At 44.1% G+C, this 27421-nt stretch overlaps 2 protein-coding genes and 1 pseudogene across 2 annotated transcripts; 1 reads left to right on the forward strand and 2 right to left on the reverse strand.

Moving 5' to 3' along the window:
- Positions 1 to 1646: 1646 nt before the first annotated feature.
- On the forward strand, positions 1647 to 3479 carry LOC115143547 (ataxin-2 homolog; annotated as a pseudogene).
- Positions 3480 to 16885: 13406 nt separating this feature from the next.
- On the reverse strand, positions 16886 to 18610 carry LOC135559642 (hydroxysteroid dehydrogenase-like protein 2). The gene has a single exon (XM_065000026.1). The coding sequence runs from the start codon at positions 18608 to 18610 to the stop codon at positions 17972 to 17974; it is 639 nt and encodes a 212-aa protein (XP_064856098.1). The 3' UTR covers positions 16886 to 17971.
- Positions 16886 to 20734, reverse strand: LOC135559641 (uncharacterized). The gene is made up of 3 exons (XM_065000025.1): positions 20652 to 20734; positions 20508 to 20560; positions 16886 to 20418 (listed from the first exon to the last, which is right to left on the reverse strand). The coding sequence occupies exons 1-3, from the start codon at positions 20678 to 20680 to the stop codon at positions 18761 to 18763; spliced, it is 1740 nt and encodes a 579-aa protein (XP_064856097.1). The 5' UTR covers positions 20681 to 20734; the 3' UTR covers positions 16886 to 18760.
- Positions 20735 to 27421: the final 6687 nt, after the last annotated feature.

Below are 27421 nucleotides of genomic sequence, written 5' to 3' on the forward strand. Positions count from 1 at the left end.
TTTGAATCAAGTATAATTATCAGAGATGGAATGCAAGCGGAAACATCAGTCGGAATAGGGAAAACACTTTGGCTGATTTAAGGGGCTGGAGATATATGCATAGCTATCTAAACAGTTGCATTCGAGTTTATGTGTTTGTGGATGTGTACTGCAATCAAAGTTGAGACAACATTGGAAAAAAAGCTTCCACAAAGGAGGGTAGATGGTCAGAGGATGAGGAGATGGGTTGTTGTCTTGTGTTTTATTTCATCCACATGAGGGAGACATTTTATGGAGATAGTGGGAACCTTTAGAGCTGATCACTATTGTCAAGTCGGTGACAATTGTTGGTCACCGCCTTTCAAAGTGTTTTGCGTTCTGGGGATAAAACATATACCACGTGAGTCTATATGTCGACTGCATGAACTTTCCAAAAATCTGCAGAATCTCCAAGTTGCTCTTCACCAACTTCATCCTGCAGCCATCACCTGTCATGTGGGGTCTCCATTGTCACCCAATCATTATTGTTTTTGTTTAACCCACGTGAACAAGAACATGACTGAAACAGGAACCAATTTGCTGCAATTAATGTGTAGCCTACAGTGCATAAATGAATGATGTGATTGAGGCTCTCTCTCATTTATTACATTTAAGTCATTTATTGATTGTATAATGTAACAAAATTATTTCAGTTTGTGAGTGGGTGTTGGAGACATGTTTTTTTTTTACATAAAGGAAACCTTTTATAAACAATGGCAACACTGCCATGGTGATCTGAGCCTTGCTGTTGTAAAAGGACAGTATCGAATTTCGGTTGTCGCAGATGAACCTCTCCTGACTTTACTTCTTGACTTTGGTCTACAGTCAGTTGCTTTAGCCTTACCACTCAAACGAGCCCTACTATATGTTTGCCTCTGAAAAAGTAAAGACCCAGATCATCAAAAGCATAACAGGAGTGTTTAATTGGCGTCTGTCTGAAATCAGAATTTGTCCAAGATGTGGCACTATGTGCAACTGAAACCTGTTAACCATCTACTGTTGCTATGCTGAATGAAACACACGGTTTAAAATAAGGCATGTGTAAAATAATGGTGCCTAACTGCTCATTGAGCATCTAATCTTCAGATGAACCAAGTTAATTTTGTACAAGCAATAATTTAAACCGATCAATGAAGTGCCAAGACAAAATGATGGTGAGTAATTAGTCGCCTTAATTCAACATTCAAGTACAAACACCTCACCCTCTGTGTAATGAGTTTGAAGCCTGCTTTAGAGTAAGGGCTGTCAAACCTGTCAGGATCTCAATTAGAGAATCAACCACCTGAGTAAATTTCTGAATTCCAAATCAACCCCTAGCCCCTACACCTACCACTTAGTCACTGGGCATTTGAAATGATCAGATAGGGTAAAGCTATATGTTAATTGTTTCACCTTGCCTTCTGATAGGCTGGATGCAATTTTGGCCATATTGCTTATCCCTATTCAATCCTTTCTGATTCACAGAAGTGTTTAGGTTAGTTTGTAGGATTTAGGGGTCAATTTGGAAATAGAAATGGAATGTAGTTCAGTGGCTGACAGCTGTCCTTAATTAGCCAACGACATTAGAAGGGTCTTGGATTCCTTTAAAAAGAGCAACCAAAAGTCTGGAAAATATAGTAAAAGGGATATTCTGGTAGGATGTATGCCTACCATTAATTCTGAATACTGGCGAGGATTTGCGGGCAAAATGGCCGTGATGATTGGAATTGCTTTCAGGTATGTTTTGAAAAGTCTTGATTTAGTTTGTTTCCCTTGTCCTTCAGGTGTTACAGGTACATATGTTTATAACATACTTTTTTTAAGGGTTTCTTGGCTTTTTTGCCTGTTAATTGGAGGGATAGTGAGTTCTACATCAGAAGGTGAGTTAATTTAAAATAACACCTACGTAGTTCCATAACCTTTAAAGGCTGGCATTTTAGCTAACTTTTTTTTATTTTTATACCTAGGTGATTGGTCTCCTGCACTGGGTTCTAATGCAGCACGGCTCTATGCAGGATCACTTAGGTCTCTAGGATATGGCAATTATAAGTCACCAACAGCTCAAATGCAAGTGCAACAAAACATCCGGCCGCAATCCTGCGGAAGGAACTGGCTCCCATGTCCCAGCAACTTCAGCAAGTGTGGTATCCAGCTCAAATGCCCCAGAATCAACTAGCCACTGAACTTCAGAAGCGGAAGCAGCTGACTGCCATGAACCAGTAATTGTGGCATCCAGCTCCAATACCCCTGCAGCAGAAGCAACCGGCCGCAGAATCTCAGCAGCAGAGGAATCTAACACCTGTGTCCCAGCAAGTGTGGCATCCAGCTCTCATGCAGCAGCAACCGACTGCCGTTCCCCAGCAAGTGTGGCATCCAGCTCACATGCAGCAGCAGCAGCCGACCGCCGTGCCCCAGCAAGTGTGGCATCCAGCTTATATGCCCCTGCAGCAGAAGGAACCGACCGCATTGCCCGAGCAAGTTTGGCATCCAGCTCACATGCAGCAGAAGCAACCGACTGCTGTTCCCCAGCAAGCGTGGCATCCAGCTCAAATGCCCCTGCAGCAGCAACCGACCGCATTGCCCCAGGAAGTATGGCATCCAGCTCAAATGCCCCTGCAGCAGAAGGAACCGACCACCGTGCCCCAGAAAGTGTGGCATCCAGCTCAATTTCCCCAGCAGAAGCAACTGGCCCCTACACCTCTACTGCAGAAGGAACCAACCACCATAGCCCAGTAACCTCAGCAGGTGTTGCATCCAGCTCAAATGCCAAAGAAGCTACCAGCCACTGAACCTCAGCAGAAGGAACCGACCGCCATGCTCCAGCAAGTGTGGCATCCAGCTCAAATTCCCCTGCAGCAGAAGCAACCGGCCACTGAACCCCAGCAGAAGGAACCGACCGCCATGCCCCAGCAAGTGTGGTATTCGCGCTAAAATGCTCCAGCAGCAAAATCATCTGCCCGCCATGCCACAGAAGCATCAGGTCTCAATTTCCCAGCAGCCTCCGCTCGTGTGGCATCCAGCTCAATTTCCCCAGCAGCAGAAGGAACTGGCCGTCGAACCTCCGAAAGTGAGGTTTCCAGCTCAAATGCCCCAGCAGCAACTGGTCCCAATGTCTCAGCAGAAGCACTACGAAAGCACTGAAGATGGCGCCTCTAGTAGTTCTCAGTTCCAAATCGCACTACGAGAATGGAAAAACTGTCTTCTCCCAAACCCGCTACACTCCTAGGGAGGCTATGCTTATTGACAGTGGAAATGCTCCCAATGACAGTGTTGGCATATTTGAACCAAGCACATACCCACCACTAATAAGTCGCTCTGGATAAGAGCGTCTGCTAAATGATTTAAATGTAAATGTAGTAAAGGATCCTACAAGGTAACATACACATTTAATCTGGTCGTAACTTTGCTCTCTGAATTTGAAGTCCTTTTTACTAACCATGTATCTGCCAACAGGAACATCTAATTGTGGATTCTTCCTTTAGAAGCTGATGAGACTTTTTTAATGTCAAATTGATGACATAAGACTTTGTTGCTGACACTGTTCTAATTTCTTTCAGGTTTCAGTCATGCTTTTGACCAGGAAGTTTCCGGTGTTCTTGCTACTCTTGCATGACTGAATCAATAAACAATTTTACTTTCCAATATCTAGTGTCTTTATAATACTGAAGCTACTCTTGTGCTTGCTGATTTCAAAAAGATGGGGTGGGTTACCGGTATAGTTGGCAGTAAAAGAGAATGTGGGTCAGTCTTCAAATAGCTGGTTTTTACCTTCGCTACTGGTTGTTTAAATTCCAAGTTTGGCTCTACATTAGTGTTGTCAAGTGGTGAAATAACAGACCTTCATGTTCATACTTTTGTATGTTGACACAACTTCAAATGACGTGTTTCGGTATTTCAGCCACACCCGTTGCTGACTCGTATAATTTCTCACACACAGCCATGCAATATCCATATTCAAACATTTGCAGTAGAAGGGCCTTGATGAGTTTTGACTTTCAACATGGCACAGTCATAGGATGACCCTTTTCCAAGTCAGTTTGTTAAATTTCCACCCTGCTAAAGCATCCCTGGTCAATTTAAGTCCTGTTAAAATGTAATGGGCCACGATCTCACAACAGGGCTGTAGCAGTGTCATGTGTCCTAAGTTGAAACACTCAGCGTTCCAAACTACCTCCACGCATTGTCAGCACCAGAACTGTTGAGGATCTTCATGATGTGTTTCGATGAATGAGCAGCTGCATAAAGCCTACAATATGTGCAATTCCACTTGTGGCGTAAAGCTTGCTGATTGGACTCTAGTGCAATATGTTTCAGTATGACCATGCCCCCTGCACAACTCAAGGTCCATACAGAAACGGTTTGTTATTGGTGTGGAAGAATTTGACGAGCATGCAAAGAGCCTTAAACAAAACCCTATCGAACACCTTTGGGATGAATTGCAACGCAGACTGCGAGCCAGGCCTAATCAATCCACATCAGTTTCTGACCTCAATGCTGTTGTGGCTGAATGAAAGCAAGTCCCCACAAATGTTCAAACATCTAGTGGAACGCCTTCCCAGAAGAGATGAGGCTTTTATAGCTGCAATGTGGGGGAACCAACTAAATGCCTATGATTTTGAAATAAGATGTTCAACAAGCTGATCGTCCACAACTTTGGTCAAGTAGTGCACTTCAGATGTTATGTAGGCATGCATTTTACACGGTGTTGACAATCCAGACTTATTCTTCAAAGTCAGTCAGCCTTAGGGAGAGTATTAAGCTAACATGGAATTGTTTTAAACGTTCATACCATGATCAATTAGCTGTGTGAACTTTTGGGACATTATTTTAGGTATTTTATCACAATGTTTTGATAATATAGAATTTTGCCTTTGCCACTATAGCCCACAGAAACACAATGAATAACACCTTTTTATAAATGGCAAAGCTTTGAAGTCTGTCCAATATCTAGATGATGGGACATATTTAACCATTTTATGTATCACATTTTGCCACATAAGTCCGAATCCAGGTGAGTAATATATGGAATCAAGTAGTAACCAAAACAAGTGTTAAACAAATCAAAATATAATTGGCATTCTTCAAAGTAGCCACCCTTTGCCTTGATGACAGCTTTGCACACTCTTGGCATTCTCTCAACCAGCTTCGTGAGGTAGTCGCTTGGAATGCATTTCAATTAAAGAGGGTGACACAGCACATTTTTTATGCCAGTTCAAATAGGCTTTCCACTTTCCTTATATATTTATTTAGCAAAGGTGATAACACAAACACAGATTATTTTTTCATATAGGCTAATAATAGCAGCTGTGTGCAGCCAATGCGCCATGTCCATCTGGTCAGGGTAAACAAATTGGTAATGTTATGTATTTATAGTCCATTTGTGTGTCACGAGAAAATGTGATTTGCTGCTGAAATTGATCGGCGTGCATCAATGTCCATCAGCCGGTATAGAGAACGACAAGCCTCCGGGGACAGGCGTTCATTCGACGAGACGGACGAGTCCCCGTTCGCTGGTTCTAGCAGTGAAGAGGACGAACCGGAGGAGCTATCCACTTCCACCAATGATGAGAGCTCACTGGGTGAACAAGAACGGGTGGCCACACCAGGCCTAGCCACACCTCTAAACAATGCTGGCGGAGACCCTACTATCTTGGACCCTGACTCAGATTCGTCGCACCCCATCCCAGATGACAGTGGTGCTGCTGCTAAATCCGACTCCCAGACAAAAAACATAAAAGAGCCCTGTGATTGGCCAAAATACACTGCTAAAAAAAATAAAGGGAACACTTAAACAACACAATGTAACTCCAAGTCAATCACACTTCTGTGAAATCAAACTGTCCACTTAGGAAGCAACACTGATTGACAATACATTTCACATGCTGTTGTGCAAATGGAATAGACAACAGGTGGAAATTAGACAATTAGCAAGACACCCCCCAATAAAGGAGTGGTTCTGCAGGTGGTGAACACAGACCACTTCTCAGTTCCTATGCTTCCTGGCTGATGTCACTTTTGAATGCTGGCAGTGCTTTCACTCTAGTGGTAGCATGAGACGGAGTCTACAACCCACACAAGTGGCTCAGGTAGTGCAGCTAATCCAGGATGGCACATCAATGCGAGCTGTGGCAAGAAGGTTTGCTGTGTCTGTCAGCGTAGTGTCCAGAGCATGGAGGCGCTACCAGGAGACAGGGCAGTACATCAGGAGACGTGGAGGAGGCCGTAGGAGGGCAACAACCCAGCAGCAGGACCGCTACCTCCGCCTTTGTGCAAGGAGGAGCAGGAGGAGCACTGCCAGAGCCCTGCAAAATGACCTCCAGCAGGCCAAAAATGTGCATGTGTCTGCTCAAATGGTCAGAAACAGACTCCATGAGGGTGGTATGAGGCCCCGACGTCCACAGGTGGGGGTTGTGCTTACAGCCCAACACCGTGCAGGACGTTTGGCATTTGCCAAAGTACACCAAGATTGGCAAATTCGCCACTGGCACCCTGTGCTCTTCACAGATGAAAGCAGGTTCACACTGAGCACGTGACAGACATGACAGAGTCTGGAGACGCCGTGGAGAACGTTCTGCTGCCTGCAACATCCTCCAGCATGACCGGTTTGGTGGTGGGTCAGTCATGGTGTGGGGTGGCATTTCTTTGGGGGGCCGCACAGCCCTCCATGTGCTCGCCAGAGGTAGCCTGACTGCCATTAGGTACCGAGATGAGATCCTCAGACCTCTTGTGAGACCATATGCTGGTGCGGTTGGCCCTGGGTTCCTCCTAATGCAAGACAATGCTAGACCTCATGTGGCTGGAGTGTGTCAGCAGTTCCTGCAAGAGGAAGGCATTGATGCTATGGACTGGCCCGCCCGTTCCCCAGACCTGAATCCAATTGAGCACATCTGGGACATCATGTCTCGCTCCATCCACCACATTGCACCACAGACTGTCCAGGAGTTGGCGGATGCTTTAGTCCAGGTCTGGGAGGAGATCCCTCAGGAGACAATCCGCCACGTCATCAGGAGCATGCCCAGGCGTTGTAGGGAGGTCATACAGGCACGTGGAGGCCACACACACTACTGAGCCTCATTTTGACTTGTTTTAAGGACATTACATCAAAGTTGGATCAGCCTGTAGTGTGGTTTTCCACTTTAATTTTGAGTGTCACTCCAAATCCAGACCTCAATGGGTTGATACATTTGATTTCCATTGATAATTTTTGTGTGATTTTGTTGTCAGCACATTCAACTATGTAAAGAAAAAAGTATTTAATAAGAATATTTCATTCATTCAGATCTAGGATGTGTTATTTTAGTGTTCCCTTTATTTTTTTTAGCAGTGTATATGAATGGATCTTTACGGGATATGTTAGTGCAGGCAGGGCCACATCAGGAGGGGAATTTCCCAAGAGATGAGGGGCAACGAAAATGTTCGGTGGTCCACTACAATAGGTGGATGGCGAACGGTGAGCGAGTGGAGAGACCATGGCTTGTCTATTCCAAGCAAAACGATGCAGCCTTCTGTTTTTGCTGCAAACGTTTTTCACACTCGTGCAAATCTGCGCTGGTCAGGGATGGAACCAAGGACTGGAACAATCTGTGCCACCGCCTCAGCTTGCATGAGAAGTTGCATGACCACCTAAATAGTTTCCAGAGGTGGAAGGAGCTGGAGATCAGGCTGCTGTACAAGCAAACTATCGATGCCCAAGGCCATACGGGCAATTGCCGGAAAGACTCCCAACTGGGCAGCAGCTGCTACAGAGGCTTATAGCCCTGATACGCTTAAAGGCCACCCAGAATATTGCGCTACGTGGGACCACCGACTGGCTGAACAAGCCAAATAATGGGAACATTCTGAAGTTTGTGGTGATGCTGGGTATCTTTGATGGAATCATGAAGAAGCATGTAAGGAGAATACAGTCCAAGGAAACACATGTGAACTACCTTGGTAAAAGAATCCAGAACGGAATCATTGACATGCTGGCACAAGAGTTTCAGCAGGCAGTGTGCAGTGAGCTAAAAGCAGCCAAATATGTTTCTATAATTTTGGACTGCACACCAGACAAGAGCAAAAGTGATCAGATGACTACAGTGGTGCATTTTGTTTCAACTGAGGATGGTGTCAGTGCGCACGAGAGAGCACTTCCTGGAGTTTAGTGAACTGCTTGACTCAACGGGGTAGGCATGACCGAGTTGCTCATCTCAAAACTACAGAAACATGGCATCGCCATCATGGACATGAGAGGGCAGGGGTATGACAACGGGGCAAATATGCGGGGAAGGCACAGGGGAGATCAAAAGAGAGTGCATGATATCAATACAAGGGCATTTTTTTGTGCCATGGAGCACTCACTCACTGAATCTGGTTCTCTCTGATGCATTATTGTGTTTCTTGTAGGCAGCTGAGTTTTTTTAACACCATCGAAAGAGGATTTAGACATTTTTATCTGGAGCTACACACAGCTGGGACGTGCTGAAAGAGCATGTAAAAGATGGATTCACAGTGAAACCCCTCAGCACCATGAGATTGGAGAGCCGGGTGGAGGCTGTGAAACCTGTGCAATACCAACTCGGGGAGAATTATGATGCCCTGTGCTAAAACAAGGTTGGAGGCAAACAGCATTGCTGCCAAGATGAACAGATTTGGCTTCATGTGCGCAGTGGTCATTTGGTATGACACATTGTTCAAAGTGAAAATCACCAGAAAGAGTTTGCAGGTGGTGAGTTTTAACCTTTCACAAACAGTGGCTCAACTGAACTCAACCAGGGTATTCCTCCAAGACTACCACTCCGATGCAGCTTTCGCTGGCGCATGAGCAAGCGCAAATGAGTTAGAAGAGGAGATGTGTATCGTGCCCTGTTTCCGAGTGCAGCCATCCCAGGAAGAAGAGGAGTCTGTTTGGCTACGAGGGAGAGGATGAGCCTGTGACTGACCCTCAGCAGAAATTCAAAGTACATTTCTTTAATCAGTTTCTTGCTTCTGCTATTCAGTCCGTCAACAAGGGCCCTACGCAGCTCGAAGAGCACAGCAGTGTTTTCAGCTTCCTGTACAACACCCCACCATCAAGGACATGGACACTGTCGTGCTTACCGGGGACTGCGCAACACTCGAGAGGGCCCTTACGTACGGGGATTCCAGGGACATCAACACAAAAGAGCTGTGTAATGAGCTCAAAGTCTTGAACTGGAGACTGGTCAGTGAGGCAAAACCACTTGACGCACTGGAGTATCCAGACACCAAATGGCCTCCTTGTATCTCAATGCCTATGTTGCCCTGAGAGTTCTTCACACTCCCTGTGACAGTGGCAAGGGGAGAGCACACATTCTCCAAGCTCAAACGACCTGAGCTCTACTATGAATCAAGAGACTCAATGGACTCGCCACCATGTCAATTGATCATGAATGTTCTTACAAAATCAACCTCCAACAAGCAGTGCATGCGTTTGCTTCCAGGACGGCCATATAAGTCAACTTGTCTTTGAATGAAGGGAAGCGTTGATCATACACTCGTATTCATTCTGTCACTGAGTAATTTATTAAGATGAATTATTTATCGCCTGTTTACTTAGTATTTTTATTTATTTAAATAGACTACATCCTAATCTCTCTCTCTGTCTCTCGCTCTCTCTTCCTCTGTCGTGCTCTTTCTCACACTCACTCTCTCGATTTGATTTCAGGACCATAGACAGCTAGAAAGAAAACATCGCTGACTGCAATGCAGCTCAACAGCAGAGGGAAGAGGCCACTCTATGCGGGCCACGAAATAAAGAAATGGTGAAACTGATGTTGGACAATCAAATTCAATATGTAAATAAATACATTTGTTAAGGCTGGGTCATTAACATAAAGCTTATTTTACACTGCTCCAACGAAATGAGGCACTTGCTTCCCAAGATCAAATGATCTCACTCTTTTTTTACAGTTCTACAGGAATATTAAATTATATGTTAAATAAAAGTGTTATTTTTATTGTGTCGTGGCATGTGTGATAACAGGTGGCATATTTTTTAGTAAGAAACTCGGTTTCCTCATATAGGTAGTTGGCTGCATCGTGATTGCAACATTGTAACTTTCCGGTAAGGGCCCTCCTATATGTGCACAGGAGCACCAATCCTCTAATTACATATATAACTGGAGCCTATTTCTTCCTATTAAAAACAATAAGTGGTGAGCCTACCTGTTTGACAGACATAATTATGCTATCCATAGATGTCGGTATAGCCAAATCCTCCAATACTGCATGTACTCCTTAAATAGCTCCGTGAAGGGTTTGGTGTGTTTGGTTTAAACCAGGGCTCGGATTCAGTGAGGGTATCCCATACCCTTTGTTAAAGAAAAGGGTATCTACTGTTTGCTTTAAATGTAGAAAAACATACTTTCAAGGAATCCAGATGATATAAAGCGTTCTATAACAATGCTTAACTCTGTGATGCCTTATGGTAGAAACAAGCTTCCAAATGCCTGCAAAAGAAGTTTTAATTTAATTTTTTACCTTTATTTTACTAGGCAAGTCAGTTAAGAACAAATTCTTATTTTCAATGACGGCCTAGGAACAGTGGGTAAACTGCCTGTTCAGGGGCAGAACGACAGATTTGTACCTTGTCAGCTCGGGGATTCAAACTTGCAACCTTTCGGTTACTAGTCCAACACTCTAACCACCAGGCTACCCTGCCACCACAATGCATATGAGGATGTACTGATTCCTCTCTATGCCATTCTGAAACTGAGCCTATAATATTAGATGAGCTATTCTGTCCCTATTAATTAAAACAAATATTAAAAAGATGTTTGTTTGAACCCAGGAAGCTTTTAGGGAAGCACTTCTGTTGTTGGGTGGAAGCTTACATTTTTCTGCATTGGTAGAGCCTCTGTCTGGGTGGAAAGGGAACTTTTGAAAGTGCCATGGTTAGATTCATAAGGATGTCTAAGATGTAATTATTTGCAAACAGCATTGCAAACAAGACACCCAGGTTAGACATTGGAGAAATGGTAAGTTTGCTTAGTTGGGGGGTCGGCAGTTTTTTGTCTTGCCTAGGGCAGCACAACGTTGAGGGTCGGCCCTGAATGCAAACATGAATAAAGCAAGTAAAACAAGTATAAGGTTGCTGCAGTTTGACAGGGTTTTCATCCCCCCAGGGTGTAACGTCTGTCGTTAAATGGAAGACCAAGGTGCAACGTGGTAGGCGTACATTTTAAATGAATTTGAAATATTCCACCAAAAAACAATAAATAACTCAACGAATGTAAAGCTAGGAGTGCAACACATGCAACACACAAAGACAAGATCCCACAACTGAAGGTGGGAAAAAGGACTGCCTAAGTAGTATGATCCCCAATCAGAGACAACGATAGACAGCTGCCTCTGATTGGGAACCATACTCGGCCAACAAAGAAATATAAACATAGATTTACCACCCTAGTCACACCCTGACACAGGGCCAGTTTTCAGGAGTTTAAAAAAAAACATTTGACTTGATTAGAAAAAACTGGTCCCATCATAGCCCATATAAAATCCATTAACAACTGATTAATCACTGTCATACCTTATCGGGTCAAGCGTTTTCCTGGTAATGTTAAGGTGACACCAGTCTGCTTGCAGTTGTCAGTTATCGTCAGGTATGTGGATGATCAGGGCTTTATTCAGGAACGTTTCTTGGGCTGCTTTGTCTCAAGTGGGCGAGATGCGCAGTCTGTGTTTGACTTTGTGAATTCTGAGATGTCTGAGTTTAACTTAATGGAAAAACCCTTTGCCCAAACCTACGATGGCGCAGATGTAATGGAATGTATCTGCTATTTGTACTTTCAGATAAATCCCCTACTAATCCTTGATTAAGAGATCTGGGGAAGTGTACCAAAAAATGTCTGTAGCATTGAAGGTCCCTAAGAACACAGTGGCCTCCATCGTTTATAAATGGGAGGTGACCAAGAACCCGATTATCACTCTGATAGAGCTCTAGATTTCCTCTGGAGTTCAATCTCTACAGCACTCCACCAAGAGTGGTGAGGTGGAAGCCTCTCCTCAGTAAACGGCACATCACAGTTTGTCAAAAAACTCCTAAAGACTCTAAAACCATGAGAACAAGATTATCTGGTCTGATTAAACCAAGATAGAACTATTTGGCTTGAATGCCAAGCGTCACGTCTGGAGGAAACCTGGCACCATTGAGTGGCCCAGCCATAGCCCGATCAAACATCTCTGGAGAGACCTGAAAATAGCTGTGCAGCAACGCTCCACATCCAACCTGACAGAGCTTGAGAGGATCTGCAGAGAGGAATGGTAGAAACGTTAATTTGTAAATCATTATTATAAAGCAAATGAAACTCAGAGTTTGGTTTATATAGCCATATAAAAAAAGTTGTGTATGTATTTGGTTGTGAAGATCTTAGATTACATGTATTAAAAAAAACTACTCCATAAAAAATAAAAAAGGAATACTAAAATAGCCAATGTATCGTCATGTTGTATACATAATAACCCGAGGGGGGTCGAAATTGTTGTTCAATTGTTGCATGTAAATTTTTTAGTATCTAGATATTGTGTTATATGTTAGAATGTCTAATAAACAACTATATTGTATACATGAATGATATTGTTTTGTCAGAAATATATAAATATAACGATGACAGACGATACAGTTGTGTACTCTATCGCCCGCCCTGCTGATCAGGCTCTATCTGATCTACATTACGCTTTCATTATTTTGCTGAAAACCTTTATTGACCTTATATTATTATTGAATAGAGACTAGTGGTGAGGATAGGCAACAACATCTCCACCCTGCTGATCCTCAACACTGGGGCCCCACAAGGGTGCGTCCTGAGCCCTCTCCTGTACTCCCTGTTCACCCACGACTGCGTGGCCACGCACGCCTCCAACTCAATCATCAAGTTTGCGGACGACACAACATTTGTAGGCTTGATTACCAACAACGACGAGACGGCCTACAGGGAGGAGGTGAGGGCCCTCGGAGTGTGGTGTCAGGAAAATAACCTCACACTCAACGTCAACAAAACTAAGGAGATGATTGTGGACTTCAGGAAACAGCAGAGGGAACACCCCCCTATCCACATTGATGGAACAGTAGTGGAGAGGGTAGCAAGTTTTAAGTTCCTCGGCATACACATCACAGACAAACTGAATTGGTCCACCCACACGGACAGCATCGTGAAGAAGGCGCAGCAGCGCCTCTTCAACCTCAGGAGGCTGAAGAAATTCGGCTTGTCACCAAAAGCACTCACAAACTTCTACAGATGCACAATCGAGAGCATCCTGGCAGGCTGTATCACCGCCTGGTACGGCAACTGCTCCGCCCACAAACGTAAGGCTCTCCAGAGGGTAGTGAGGTCTGCACAACGCATCACCGGGGGCAAACTACCTGCCCTCCAGGACACCTACACCACCCGATGTTACAGGAAGGCCATAAAGATCATCAAGGACAACAACCACCCGAGCCACTGCCTGTTCACCCAGCTATCATCCAGAAGGCGAGGTCAGTACAGGTGCATCAAAGCTGGGACCGAGAGACTGAAAAACAGCTTCTATCTCAAGGCCATCAGACTGTTAAACAGCCACCACTAACATTGAGTGGCTGCTGCCAACACACTGACTCAACTCCAGCCACTTTAATAATGGGAATTGATGGGAAATTATGTAAAATATATCACTAGCCACTTTAAACAATGCTACCTAATATAAATGTTTACATACCCTACATTATTCATCTCATATGTATACGTATATACTGTACTCTATATCATCTACTGCATGTATCATCTAATACATGTATCACTAGCCACTTTAACTATGCCACTTTGTTTACATACTCATCTCATATGTATATACTGTACTCGATACCATCTACTGTATCTTGCCTATGCCGCCCTGTACCATCACTCATTCATATATCTTTATTTACCTATTCTTTATCCCCTTACACTTGTGTGTATAAGACAGTAGTTTTGGAATTGTTAGATTACTTGTTGGTTATTACTGCATTGTTGGAACTAGAAGCACAAGCATTTCGCTACACTCGCATTAACATCTGCTAACCATGTGTATGTGACAAATAACATTTGATTTGATTTGAATACATGGAAAACTAAGTATATGTTGTTTTCTAGGGTACACAAAAATTATTCTAATGATTGAAGTGTGCGTACCTAGTACGGTGTATCAGTACATACGTTAAGTTGTCTTTTAAAAAAACATATTGATGAGTTAGTTAATTAAGATGCTGAATATAAAAAAGGGGCTTCTTCATTTGAAGAACAATGGGAAAGTAATTCTGCTTTGAACGTTGATCAACTTGTAAACTCACTTTTGACAAAAATCGCCTTTGAATGTTTTGGAATCTAGTGAAGAGCTCTTCTTTGTCTACACCCATTCAGCATCGTTCACACCCTCTTATTAAGCTTTAGCCCCACCCTTCTTGTTTCACTCTCGGAGCACATACCTGATGCTCTGGCCGATGATTTGTTTACCTCTGGATAACATGAAAACAGCCTAACCTGTTCTGCTGGCAACAATTTCATTACACTTTTTTGCAGACGTTTACTGACACCGGACATATTCAAAGGGTGTTGTACACACGTCACATTAGCTAACGAGCCAGCTAGCTAATGTTAGCTAGTTGAACAACAATGCCATAATTACAATTCCTCAAACACAAGTATTTCACACCATTTTAAAGATAAACTTGTCTGATTTCAAAAAGACTTTACAATGAAAGCACATTGATGAGAAGGTGTGTCCACATTTGAATGGTACTGCATGCTAGACAAGAGATTGTCGGACAACAAAGAATTTAAATTTTTACATAAAATATGACCATTGGATGAATATACAATTTCATCCCATGTCATGAGTCTTTGGCCAAACAGACACATTATGCTAGCTAAGCTTCCCTTGCTAGTGACTTGCCGGCTTCATTGTTGGAACTTAAACGGATCCATTTAAGGTCTGGGTTCTCATACTATGCAGTTTGATGATTTTACTATACTTGGTTTAGAAAAATGTATATGTTCTTAGACCATCTGTTGTCTGTTCGGGAATATCTTTGTTAATTGATAGGTTAAACAGTTCCAGGCATTGTAATTTTGAAGTACACTGAATCCATTTTTTAAGACCCTGTGGTACGATAAATGGACTTGCAGGAGGAATGAGCTATAGGTTAAAAATCTATACATTTAAGCTAGAAATATCAGGTTTTTGCATGGGCTGCATCTTAATCCACTTTATCCGCCTGCCCATGTCGCCCTTCCGCATCTGGTGTACGGGGCTGAGCTACAGCTGAGTTTGTCAGACCATGTGACATAACTGAACTCCATCTTCTCACGAAAGCGTCTGTGGCGTCTGAACGGTTTGGCCTACAAACTATTATGACCACTATGGAAAGGGGAGACTCACAAACATGGTTCCGTTTTGCTCTATGACCACCAACAAGTTTCACGTACTCATCTGAAGGTAACCCATACGAACTAATGGAAGTATGGAGGCAGTTGTGCCAACATACATAAAGGGTTAAATATGTGCCATCACCAAGATAATGGATAGACTACAAAACTTTGCCCTTTATAAAAGAGGTGTTATTCAATGTGTTTCTGTGGGCTATAGTATCAAAGGCAAAATTCTATATTTTATCAAAACATTGCGATAAAATGTTGATACCTAAAGTGTCCCAAAGATTCATACAGCTAATTGATCATGGTTGAACGTTTAAAACAATTCCTTATGTTAGCTCCCTAAGGCTCAGACTGAGGTTGAAGAATACGTCTGGATTGTCAACACCGTGTACAATGCATGCTTACACAACTACATCTAGAGCGTTGGACTAGTAATCGGAAGGTTGCAAGTTCAAATCACCGAGGTGACAAGGTACAAATCTGTTGTTCTGCCCCTGAACAGGCAGTTATCCCACTGTTTCTAGGCCGTCATTGAAAATAAGAATTTGTTCTTGACTTGCCTAGTAGGTAAAATAAAATATAAAATTCAGCCGCAACAGCATTAACGGGGTCAGAAACTGATGATTAGGCCTGGCTCGCAGTCGGCATTTTTATTCATCCCAAAGGTGTTCGATAGGGTTGAGGTCAAGGCTCTTCGCAGGCCCATCAAATTCTTCCAAACCAAACGGTTTCTGTATGGACCTTGCGTTGTGCACAGGGGCATTGTCATGCTGAAAAAGCAAAGGGCCTTCCCCCAAACTGTTGCCACAGTTGGAACCACAGAATTGTCTAGAATATTACTGTACGCTGTAGCATTAAGATTTCCATTCACTGGAACAAAGCGGTCTTGCCCAAGCCATCAAAAACAGCCCCAGACCATTATTCCTCCACCAAACTTTAGTTGGCACTATGCAGTCGGACAAGTAGCGTTCTCCTGGCAAGCCGCAAAACCCAGATTCGTCCTGCCCGATGGAGTGATCAGTCTCTCCAATGGCAGCGAGCTTAACACCAAATGTTGTAACCGAGGACAGACGATTATGCGGTACAGCATTGTTCTTTGAGTTTGTGTGGCCTATCACATTAACAGGACTTATTTGACCGGGGTAACATTTGACAAACTGACTTGGAACAGTGTCATCTTATGACTGTGCCACGTTGAAAGTCACTGAGCTCTTCAGTAAGGCTACATGCATGGCTGTGTGCTCGATTTTATACGCTGGTGAGGACAAAATAGCCGAATCCAGTCATTTGAAAGGGTGTCAATATACACAAAATATGACCATGAGGAAGGTCTGACATTTCACGACTTGACAACACCAATGTAGAGCCAATCTTTGAATAACCGGTAGCAAATGTAAACCCCAGATATTTGAAAACTGAGCCACATTCCCTTTTACTACAAACTGCACTGATAACCCACATTATCTGTTTGAAATCAGCAAGCACAGTGGGCACAAGAGAACTCAGTTTTTCAATGACACATTTTTATTGATTCAATCATGCAAGAGTAGCAAGAGCAACGGCAACTTCCTGGTCAAAACAAAAGCATGACTAAAACCTGAAAGAAATTAAAGTATCAGCAACAAAATCTTATTTCATGAATTTGACATTAAAGTCTCACCATCAGCTTCTAAAGGATGAGTCCACCATTAGATTTCCCTGTTGGCCGAAACATGGTTAGTTAAAGAACTTCAAATTCAGAAATCAAAGTGAAGTGAAGATTAAAGTTGTACGTTAACTTGTAGGATCCTTTACTAGTGGTGAGTATGTGCTTGTTTCAAATATGCCAGCACTGTCATTGGGAGCTTTTCCACTTTTAACAGACAATGTTCCCAGGAGTGTAGTGAGTTTGGGAGAAGACAGTTTCGCCATTCTTGTAGAGCGATTTGGAACTGTAGGAACGGATTGGGATGAGAACTGACTGTTCAACGATGCTGGCCTGAGAGCTACCAGAACCACCAACTTTAGTGCTTCTGTAGTCCTTCTGCTGAGACATGGGGCCAGTTGCTTCTCGCGCATTTGGGATGGATGGCAGACTTGCTGAGGTATGGCAGTCGGTTGCTTCTGCATTGGAGCTGGATACCACACTAGCGGAGGCTGCTTAGGATCAGCGTCCAGCTGCTTCTGCGTCGGAGCTGGATGCCACACTTGCTGAGGCTTCTGTGGCATGCAACTGGTTGCTTCTGCGGTATTTGAGCTGGATAGCACACTTGCTGGCGTACGGCGGTCGGTTGCTCCTGCGGTAGAGGCGTGGAGGCCGGTTGCTTCTTCTGCTGGGAAAATTCAGCTGGATGCCACACTTGAAGTGTCTGCGGCATGGCTGTCAGTGCAGCGACTTGTTGCTTCTGTACCATTTTAGCTGGATACCACACGTCGTGAGGCTGCTGCGGCATAGGGGCCGGTTGCTTCTGTGCCCGATGCCACACTTGCTGAAGCATGGCAGCCGGTTGCTTATGCTGCTGGTGAATTTGAGCGGATTGCCACAGTTGTGGTGGAATGGCGGTTTGTTCCTTCTGCGGTAGATGCATAGTGGCTGGTTGCTTCTGCTCCTAGAGAAATTGATCTGGATGCCACAATTGCTGAGGTGGATGGGGCATGGCGGTTGGTTCAATTTGCTGCTGAGGTTCAGTAGCTGGTTGCTTTTGCTGCTGAGGCATTTGAGCTGGATGCCATACTTGCGGGGGCATGGTGGCCTGTTGCTTCTGTGGTTGAGGCATTGGGGCTGGTTGCTTCTGCAGCATGGTGGCCAGTTGTTTCTGCTGCTGGGGCATTTGAGCTGGATGCCACTCTTGCTGGGGCATGGTGGTCAGTTGCTTCTGGGGATTGTGCATTGGATGCCACACTTGCTGTGGTAGCTGGGGCATGGTGGTCAGTTCAATTTGCTGCTGAGGTTCAGTGGACAGTTGCTTCTGCAGCTGGGGCTTTTGAGCTGGAGACCACACTTGCTGAGCCAAGGTGGTCGGTTGCTTCTGCTGCTGGGGTTCAATGGTTTGTTGGTTCTGGGGCATTCGAGCTGGATACCACACTTGCGGAGGTTGCTGGTGTATGGCGTTCAGTTCCTTCTGCGGTAAAAGCATTAGGGCTGGTTGCCTCTGCTGCTGGGGAAATTGAGCTGGATGCCACTCTTGAGGCATGGTGGTCAGTCCCTTCTGTTGCCGAGTTGCAGCTGCTTGTTGCTTCTGGACCATTTTAGCTGGATACCACACGTCATGAGGCTGCTGGGGAATGGGGGCCAGTTGCCACACTTGCTGAAGCTTGGCGGCCGGTTGCTTATGCTGCTGGGGAATTTGAGCGGGTTGCCACAGTTGTGGTGGAATGGCGGTCAGTTCCTTCTGCAGTTAACGCATAGGGACTGGTTGCTCCTGGGGAAATTTGGCGTGATGCCACTGAGGTTCAGCGGTTGGTTGCTTCTGGGGCATTTGAGCTGGATACCACACTTGCTGAGGTTGCTGGGGCATGGCGGTCAGTTCAATCTGCTCCTGAGGATCAGTGGCCAGTTGCTTCTGGGGCTTAGCTGGATACCACACTTGCTGGGGCATGGCAGTCAGTTGCTTCAGCAGCATTTGAGCTGGATGCAACACTTGCTGAGGTTGCTGGGTTATGGAGGCCGGTTCCATCTGCTGCTGGGGTTCAGTAGCCGTTTGCTTTTGCTGCTGGGGCAATTGAGCTGGATGCCACACTTGCTGAGGTTGCTGGGGCATGGCGGTCAGTTCAATCTGCTCCTGAGGATCAGTGGCCAGTTGCTTTTGGGGCTTAGCTGGATACCACACTTGCTGGGGCATGGCAGTCAGTTGCTTCAGCAGCATTTGAGCTGGATGCAACACTTGCTGAGGTTGCTGGGTTATGGAGGCCGGTTCCATCTGCTGCTGGGGTTCAGTAGCCGTTTGCTTTTGCTGCTGGGGCAATTGAGCTGGATGCCACACTTGCTGAGGTTGCTGGGGCATGGCGGTCAGTTCAATCTGCTCCTGAGGATCAGTGGCCAGTTGCTTTTGGGGCTTAGCTGGATACCACACTTGCTGGGGCATGGCAGTCAGTTGCTTCAGCAGCATTTGAGCTGGATGCAACACTTGCTGAGGTTGCTGGGTTATGGAGGCCGGTTCCATCTGCTGCTGGGGTTCAGTAGCCGTTTGCTTTTGCTGCTGGGGCAATTGAGCTGGATGCCACACTTGCTGAGGTTGCTGGGGCATGGCGGTCAGTTCAATCTGCTCCTGAGGATCAGTGGCCAGTTGCTTTTGGGGCTTAGCTGGATACCACACTTGCTGGGGCATGGTAGTCAGTTGCTTCAGCAGCATTTGAGCTGGATGCAACACTTGCTGAGGTTGCTGGGTTATGGAGGCCGGTTCCATCTGCTGCTGGGGTTCAGGAGCCGTTTGCTTTTGCTGCTGGGGAAATTGAGCTGGATGCCACACTTGCTGAGGTTGCTGGGGCATGGCGGTCAGTTCAATCTGCTCCTGAGGATCAGTGGCCAGTTGCTTCTGGGGCATAGCCGTTGGTTGTTTCTGCGGTATAGGCATTGGAGCCGGTTGCTTCTGGGGCATGGTGGTCAGTTCCGTCCCCTGCTGAGGACCAGTAGCTGGTTGCTTTTGCTGCTGAGGAATTTTAACTGTATACCACACTTGTTGAGGTAGCTGGGGTATGGAGGCCTGTTCCTTCTGATGCTGAAGTTCAGTAACTGGTTGCTTCTGGGGTATTTGAGCTGGATACAACACTGCTTGAGGCTGCTTAGGATAACTGGCCGGTAGCGTCAGCTGTTGGGTCATGGCGGCCGGTTGCTTTTCCTGCTGGGGCATTTGAGTTTGATACCACATTTTCTCAGGTGCCTGGGGCATGGGGGCCAGTAGCTTTTGCAGGATGGCTGCCAGATGTTTCTGTTGCTCTTCGGTCAGCTGCACTTGCAATTGAGCTGTTGGAGAGTTGTAATTACCATATCCTTTAGACCCAAGTGAGCCTGTATAGAGACATGCTGCATCACAACCTGGTGCAGGACACCCATCACCTAGGTTAGATAAAGAAAAAATTAAAATGCCAGCCTTTGAAGTTATTGGTACCACAACTGTTACTTGAAATTAATGTGTAGAAACTCACTTGATGTAGAACAGGTTATCCCACCAATTAGCAGGCAACAAAGCCAAGAAACTCTTTAAAAAAAGAAAGTCTGTTATAAACAAAGCTACCTGTAACACCTGAAGGACAAGGGAAACAAACTAGAGCAATATTTTAAAAACCTACCTGAAAGGGATTCCAATCATCACTGCCATTTTGCTCCTCAAAAGCTCCCCAGTAATCAGAACTAATGGCTGGTATAAGCCCTAGCATAATATCCCTTAAGCTCTTTTTCGGATGCTCCTCCTTTTAAACAAATCCTAGACCCTTCTAATGTCATTGGCTAATTAAGGACAGCTGTACGCCCCTGAACTACATTTGATTCCTAATTCCAAATTGACCCCTAAATCCTACACCCTGGCCTAAACACTTCTGTGCATCAGAAATGATTGAATAGGTATAAGCAATATGGCAACAATTGCATCCAGCCTATCAGAAGGCAAGGTGATGCAATTACCATATTGCTATAACCTATCTGATCGTTTCAAATGCCCATAAGTGACTAAGTGGTAGGTGTAGGGGCTAGGGGTTGATTTGGAATTCAGAAATGTACTCAGGTGTGGTTACTCTAAAGCAAGCTTCAAACTCATTACACGGAGGGCCGAGTGTCTGTGGGATTTTTGCTCCTTCCTTGTACTTGATTGCTGAATTAAGGCCACTAATTACTCCCCTCACCTACAGTAGTTGTCTAGGTCTTAATTGAAAGGAAAAAACAAAAACCTACAGACACTTGGCCCTCCATGGAATGAGTTTGACACCCCTGCTCTAAAGTAGGAAACACATTTTGTCTTGACACTTCATTGATCGGTTTAAATTATTGCTTGTACAAAATTCACTTGGTTCATTTGAAGATTAGAGGCTAAATGAGCAGTTAGGCACCATTATTTTACACATGCCTTCTTTTAAACTGTGTGTTTCATTCAGCATAGCAACAGTAGATGGTCAACTTGTTTCAGTTGCACATAGTGCCACATCTTGGACAAATTATGAATTCAGACAGGCGCCAATTAAACACTCACATTATGCAAACACTGCACACATATGCTTTGATGATCTGAGTCTTTAATTTTTCAGAGGCAAACATATAGTAGGGCTTGTTTGAGTGGTAAGGCCAAAGCAACTGACCGTAGACCAAAGTCAAGAAGTAAAGTCAGGAGAGGTGCATCTGCGACAACCGAAATTTGGATACTGTCGTTTTCCAACAGCAAGGCTCAGATCACCATGGCAGTGTTGCCATTGTTTATAAAAGGTTTCCTTTATAATGTAAAAAAACATGTCTCCAACACCCACTCACAAACTGAAATAATTTATGTTACATTATACAATCAATAAATGAGAGAGAGCCTCAATCACATCATTCATTTATGCACTGTGGGCTACACATTAATTGCAGCAAATTGGTTCCTGTTTCAGTCATGTTCTTGTTCGTGTGGGTTAAACAAAAACAATAATGATTGGGTGACAATGGAGACCCCACATGACAGGTGATGGCTGCAGGATGAAGTTGGTGAAGAGCAATTGCAGAAACTTGGAGATTCTGCAGATTTTTGTAAAGTTCATGCAGTCGACATATAGACTCACGTGGTAAATGTTTAATCACCAGAACGCAAAACACTTTGAAAGGCGGTGACCAATAATTGTCACCGACTTGACAATAGTGTTCAGCTCCTCATCCTCTGACCGTCTACCCTCCTTTGTGGAAGCTTTTTTTCCAATGTTGTCTCAACTTTGATTGCAGTACACATCCACAAACACATAAACTCGAATGCAACTGTTTAGATAGCTATGCATATATCTCCAGCCCCCTTAAATCTGCCAAAGTGTTTTCCCTATTCCGACTGATGTTTCCGCTTGCATTCCATCTCTGATAATTATACTTGATTCAAAGTCTGTGCCTTGAAAATTCCAATGTCCTTTTCTTCTCCTGTTTCTTTCAGCACAGCAGGCAGACAATCTGTTCTTTATTCTGGTCTTTTATATTCACCCCGAGTGCTCCAATCCTTCTGTACTTAATTGTACGGCCCTTAATGTCTAGGAATATGCACTAACTCCCCTCTTCCACTGCTGTAGGCTGGCCTACTGTAACTGGAAGGCAAATGTATGTCACTTAAATCAGACCGGGTTCAACTACTATTTTTAAAAATTCTATTAATTTCACATACATTCAAAGTAAGTATTCTGATCTTTTATTTGAAAAGATAAGTAGTTAAATGTTATGTATTTGGAAATACACTTGGAAAGTGTTTGAAAAACTCAAAATCACACACTATTTTACACTCCAATGTATTAAATAAGTATTTGAAAATACTGTCAAATAATACAATTTGTATTATAACCCAGATATTATAACTCAGATACTGAAATACACATGTTTTTGAATACAGGTCTGCACTTAAATGTAGCATTTGCATGAAACAAATACTCAGATATATTGTATTATACTGCATCACATTCCATTGTATTTGTTGTTTCTTTGCGATTGCATTTGAAATCCTCAACTGTTATTTTTTTTGAAGACAGATTCCAATTCTTCTTTCTCTAGACCCTCCAGGCCCTGCCAGTCTTCTGAGGTCAGTCAGTTGCGATTGTAACCATCAGATCCAAAATCTCAGTGGTGAGTAGCCACTGAGCTGTTGTCAACTTGCAGATGGCAGTCCTCACATAAAGACACACCATGCCCACCAGAGCACACACATAGCCTACATCAGATTCAGGCAGAAATCAATACGGACTCCAAAACAGACACAATTATTATTTACATTCATTTATTTGTTTGTTTTTTTTACAACTCAGTTTTAGGATCAGGTACTAGTGCCTGCTTCACCTCCTAAAATTAAGAAAAAAGTACTTGAGAAGCAATGTAGATAGATTATATAGAGGCAACTCAGTATAGTTCACTGCTGCTTTCTATATATTATCAAAGCCACTTAAACGTATACTGCTCCATAGACATGGGTTCAAAATTCATTTGTTTCTTTCAAATACTTTTTTAGCTGCTCTTAATTGAGAGTTTATCTGTCACTCCGGGCAGGCTCAATCATCCCTCAAAGGCATTTGAAAGAAAACCAATGCTATTTGAACTCAGGTTTGTTTTCACCTCAGACCTTGAGATCGCCTCTTATGAGTGAGTGGAGATCTCTCCCTCGAGCATGAGCCATTTCATGGCTGACTCGCTGTCGTAAATGACCCAAGATTTTTTGGGAACTTCAGCCCGTTTACCAGCACAAACAGAAACTGAGACAAATAAATCATAGTTATGTTCAGTAGGGCACAGCGTAGCAAAACGTTCTGCAACCGAAACTAAAACTAAAATCAGTGTATTTTTTGGGACGAGACCAATGTCAAAAGTAGTTCAATATATATATACACTGCTCAAAAAAATAAAGGCAACACTAAAATAACACATCCTAGATCTGAATGAATGAAATATTCATATTAAATAAATTTTTCTTTACATAGTTGAATGTGCTGACAACAAAATCACACAAAAATGATCAATGGAAATCAAATTTATCAACCCATGGAGGTCTGGATATGGAGTCACACTCAAAATTACAGTGGAAAACCACACTACAAGCTGATCCAACTTTGATGTAATGTCTTTGAAAGAAGTCAAAATGAGGCTCAGTAGTGTGTGTGGCCTCCACGTTCCTGTATGACCTCCCTACCATGCCTGGGCATGCTCCTGATGAGGTGGCGGATGGTCTCCTGAGGGATCTCCTCCCAGACCTGGACGAAAGCATCCGCCAACTCCTAGACAGTCTGTGGTGCAACGTGGCGTTGGTGGATGGAGCGAGACATTATGTCCCAGATGTGCTCAATTGGATTCAGGTCTGGGGAACGGGCGGGCCAGTCCATAGCATCAATGCCTTCCTCTTGCAGGAACTGCTGACACACTCCAGCCACATAAGGTCCAGCATTGTCTTGCATTAGGAGGAACCAAGGGCCAACCTCACCAGCATATGGTCTCACAAGGGGTCTGAGGATCTCATCTCGGTACCTAATGGCAGTCAGGCTACCTCTGGCAGGCACATGGAGGGCTGTGCGGCCCCCCAAAGAAATGCCACCCCACACCAAACCGGTCATGCTAGAGGATGTTGCAGGCAGCAGAACGTTCTCCACGGCGTCTCCAGACTCTGTCATGTGCTCAGTGTGAACCTGCTTTCATCTGTTAAGAGCACAGGGCGCCAGTGGCGAATTTGCCAATCTTGGTGTTCTCTGGCAAATGCCAAACGTCCTGCACGGTGTTGGGATGTAAGCACAACCCCCACCTGCGGACATCGGGCCCTCAAACCACCCTCATGGAGTCTGTTTCTGACCGTTTGAGCAGACACATGCACATTTGTGGCCTGCTGGAGGTCATTTTGCAGGGCTCTGGCAGTGCTCCTCCTTGCACAAAGGCGGAGGTAGCGGTCCTGCTGCTGGGTTGTTGCCCTCCTACGGCCTCCTCCACGTCTCCTGATGTACTGGCCTGTTTCCTGGTAGCGCCTCCATGCTCTGGACACTACGCTGACAGACACAGCAAAACTTCTTGCCACAGCTCGCATTGATGTGCCTTCCTGGATGAGCTGCACTACCTGAGCCACTTGTGTGGGTTGTAGACTCCGTCTCATGCTACCCCTAGAGTGAAAGCACCGCCAGCATTCAAAAGTGACCAAAACATCAGCCAGGAAGCATAGGAACTGAGAATTGGTCTGTGTTCACCACCTGCAGAACCATTCCTTTATTGGGGGTGTCTTGCTAATTGCCTATAATTTCCACCTGTTGTCTATTCCATTTGCTCAACAGCATGTGAAATTTATTGTCAATCAGTGTTGCTTCCTAAGTGGACAGTTTGATTTCACAGAAGTGTGATTGACTTGGAGTTACATTGTGTTGTTTAAGTGTTCCCTTTATTTTTCTGAGCAGTGTATAGACAGTGGGGCAAAAAAGTATTTAGTCAGCCACCAATTGTGCAAGTTCTCCCACTTAAAAAGATGAGAGAGGTCTGTAATTTTCATCATAGGTACACTTCAACTATGACAGACAAAATTCAAAAAAAAAATCCAGAAAATCACATTGTAGGATTTTTAATGAATTTATTTACAAATGATGGTGGAAAATAAGTATTTGGTCAATAACAAAAGTTTATCTCAATACTTCGTTATATACCCTTTGTTGGCAATGACAGAGGTCAAACGTTTTCTGTAAGTCTTCACAAGGTTTTCACACACTGTTGCTGGTATTTTGGCCCATTCCTCCATGCAGATCTCATCTAGAGCAGTGATGTTTTGGGGCTGTTGCTGGGCAACACAGACTTTCAACTCCCTCCAAAGATTTTCTATGGGGTTGAGATCTGGAGGCTGGCTAGGCCACTCCAGGACCTTGAAATGATTCTTACAATGCCACTCCTTCGTTGCCCGGGCGGTGTGTTTGGGATCATTGTCATGCTGAAAGACCCATCCACGTTTCATCTTCAATGCCCTTGCTGATGGTAGGCTTTGTTACTTTGGTCCCAGCTCTCTGCAGGTCATTCACTAGGTCCCCCGTGTGGTTCTGGGATTTTTGCTCACCGTTCTTGTGATCATTTTGTCCCCACAGGGTGAGATCTTGCGTGGAGCCCCAGATCGAGGGAGATTATCAGTGGTCTTGTATGTCTTCCATTTCCTAATAATTGCTCCCACAGTTGATTTCTTCAAACCAAGCTGCTTACCTATTGCAGATTCAGTCTTCCCAGCCTGGTGCAGGTCTACAATTTTGTTTCTGGTGCCCTTTGACAGCTCTTTGGTCTTGGCCATAGTGGAGTTTGGAGTGTGACTGTTTGAGGTTGTGGACAGGTGTCTTTTATACTGATAACAAGTTCAAACAGGTGCCATTAATACAGGTAACGAGTGGAGGACAGAGGAGCCTCTTAACCTCTTCAACCAATGGGGGCGCTATGTCATTATTGGATAAAAAAACGTGCCCGTTTTAAGCGCAATATTTTGTCACGAAAAGATGCTCGACTATGCATATAATTGCCAGCTTTGGATAGAAAACACTCTAACGTTTTCAAAACTGCAAAGATATTATCTGTGAGTGCCCCAGAACTGATCTTACAGGCGAAACCAAGATGAAACTTCAAACAGGAAATAAGCAGGATTTTTGACGCTCTATTTTACTATCGTTTCCTTATATGGCTGTGAATATGCTGTGAACGAGCTTATGCGCTCTGCCGTTCGTCCAAGATGTCTGCAGCATTGTGACGTATTTGTAGGCATATCATTGGAAGATTGGCCATAAGAGACTACATTTGCCAGGGGGCCGTCCGGTGTCCTTTGTCTAAATTACTGTGCAACTCCCAGTGGCACTCATTTCACCATGCGATACAGAGGGAGAAGCAGCCTTCCAGGAACGATACATCATTAAAGAGATATGTAGAAAAACACCTTGAGGATTGATTCTAAACAACGTTTGCCATGTTTCAGTCGATATTATGGAGTTATTTTGGAAAAAGTTCGGCGTTTTTATAACTGAATTTTCGTTTTTTTTTGGTAGCCAAACATGACGCAGAAAACGGACCGATTTCTCCTGCACAAATAATCTTTCAGGAAAACTGAACATTTGCTATCTAACTGAGTCTCCTCATTGAAAACATCCGAAGTTCTTCGAAGGTAAATGATTTATTGAATGTTTTTGCTGGTTTTTGTGAAAATGTTGCCTGCTAATGCTAACGCTAAATGCTAATGCTAAATGCTAATGCTAAATGCTAGTTTGCTATGGTTGAGAAGCATATTTTTGAAAATCTGAGATGACAGTGTTGTTAACAAAAGGCTAAGCTTGAGAGCTAGCATATTGATTTCATTTCATTTGCCATTTTCATGAATAGTTAACGTTGCGTTATGGTAATGGAATTGAGGCTGTAGTCATGATCCCGG

The sequence above is a fragment of the Oncorhynchus nerka genome, linkage group LG14 (genome assembly GCF_034236695.1).
Source record: "Oncorhynchus nerka isolate Pitt River linkage group LG14, Oner_Uvic_2.0, whole genome shotgun sequence".
Classification (NCBI taxonomy): Eukaryota; Metazoa; Chordata; class Actinopteri; order Salmoniformes; family Salmonidae; genus Oncorhynchus; species Oncorhynchus nerka.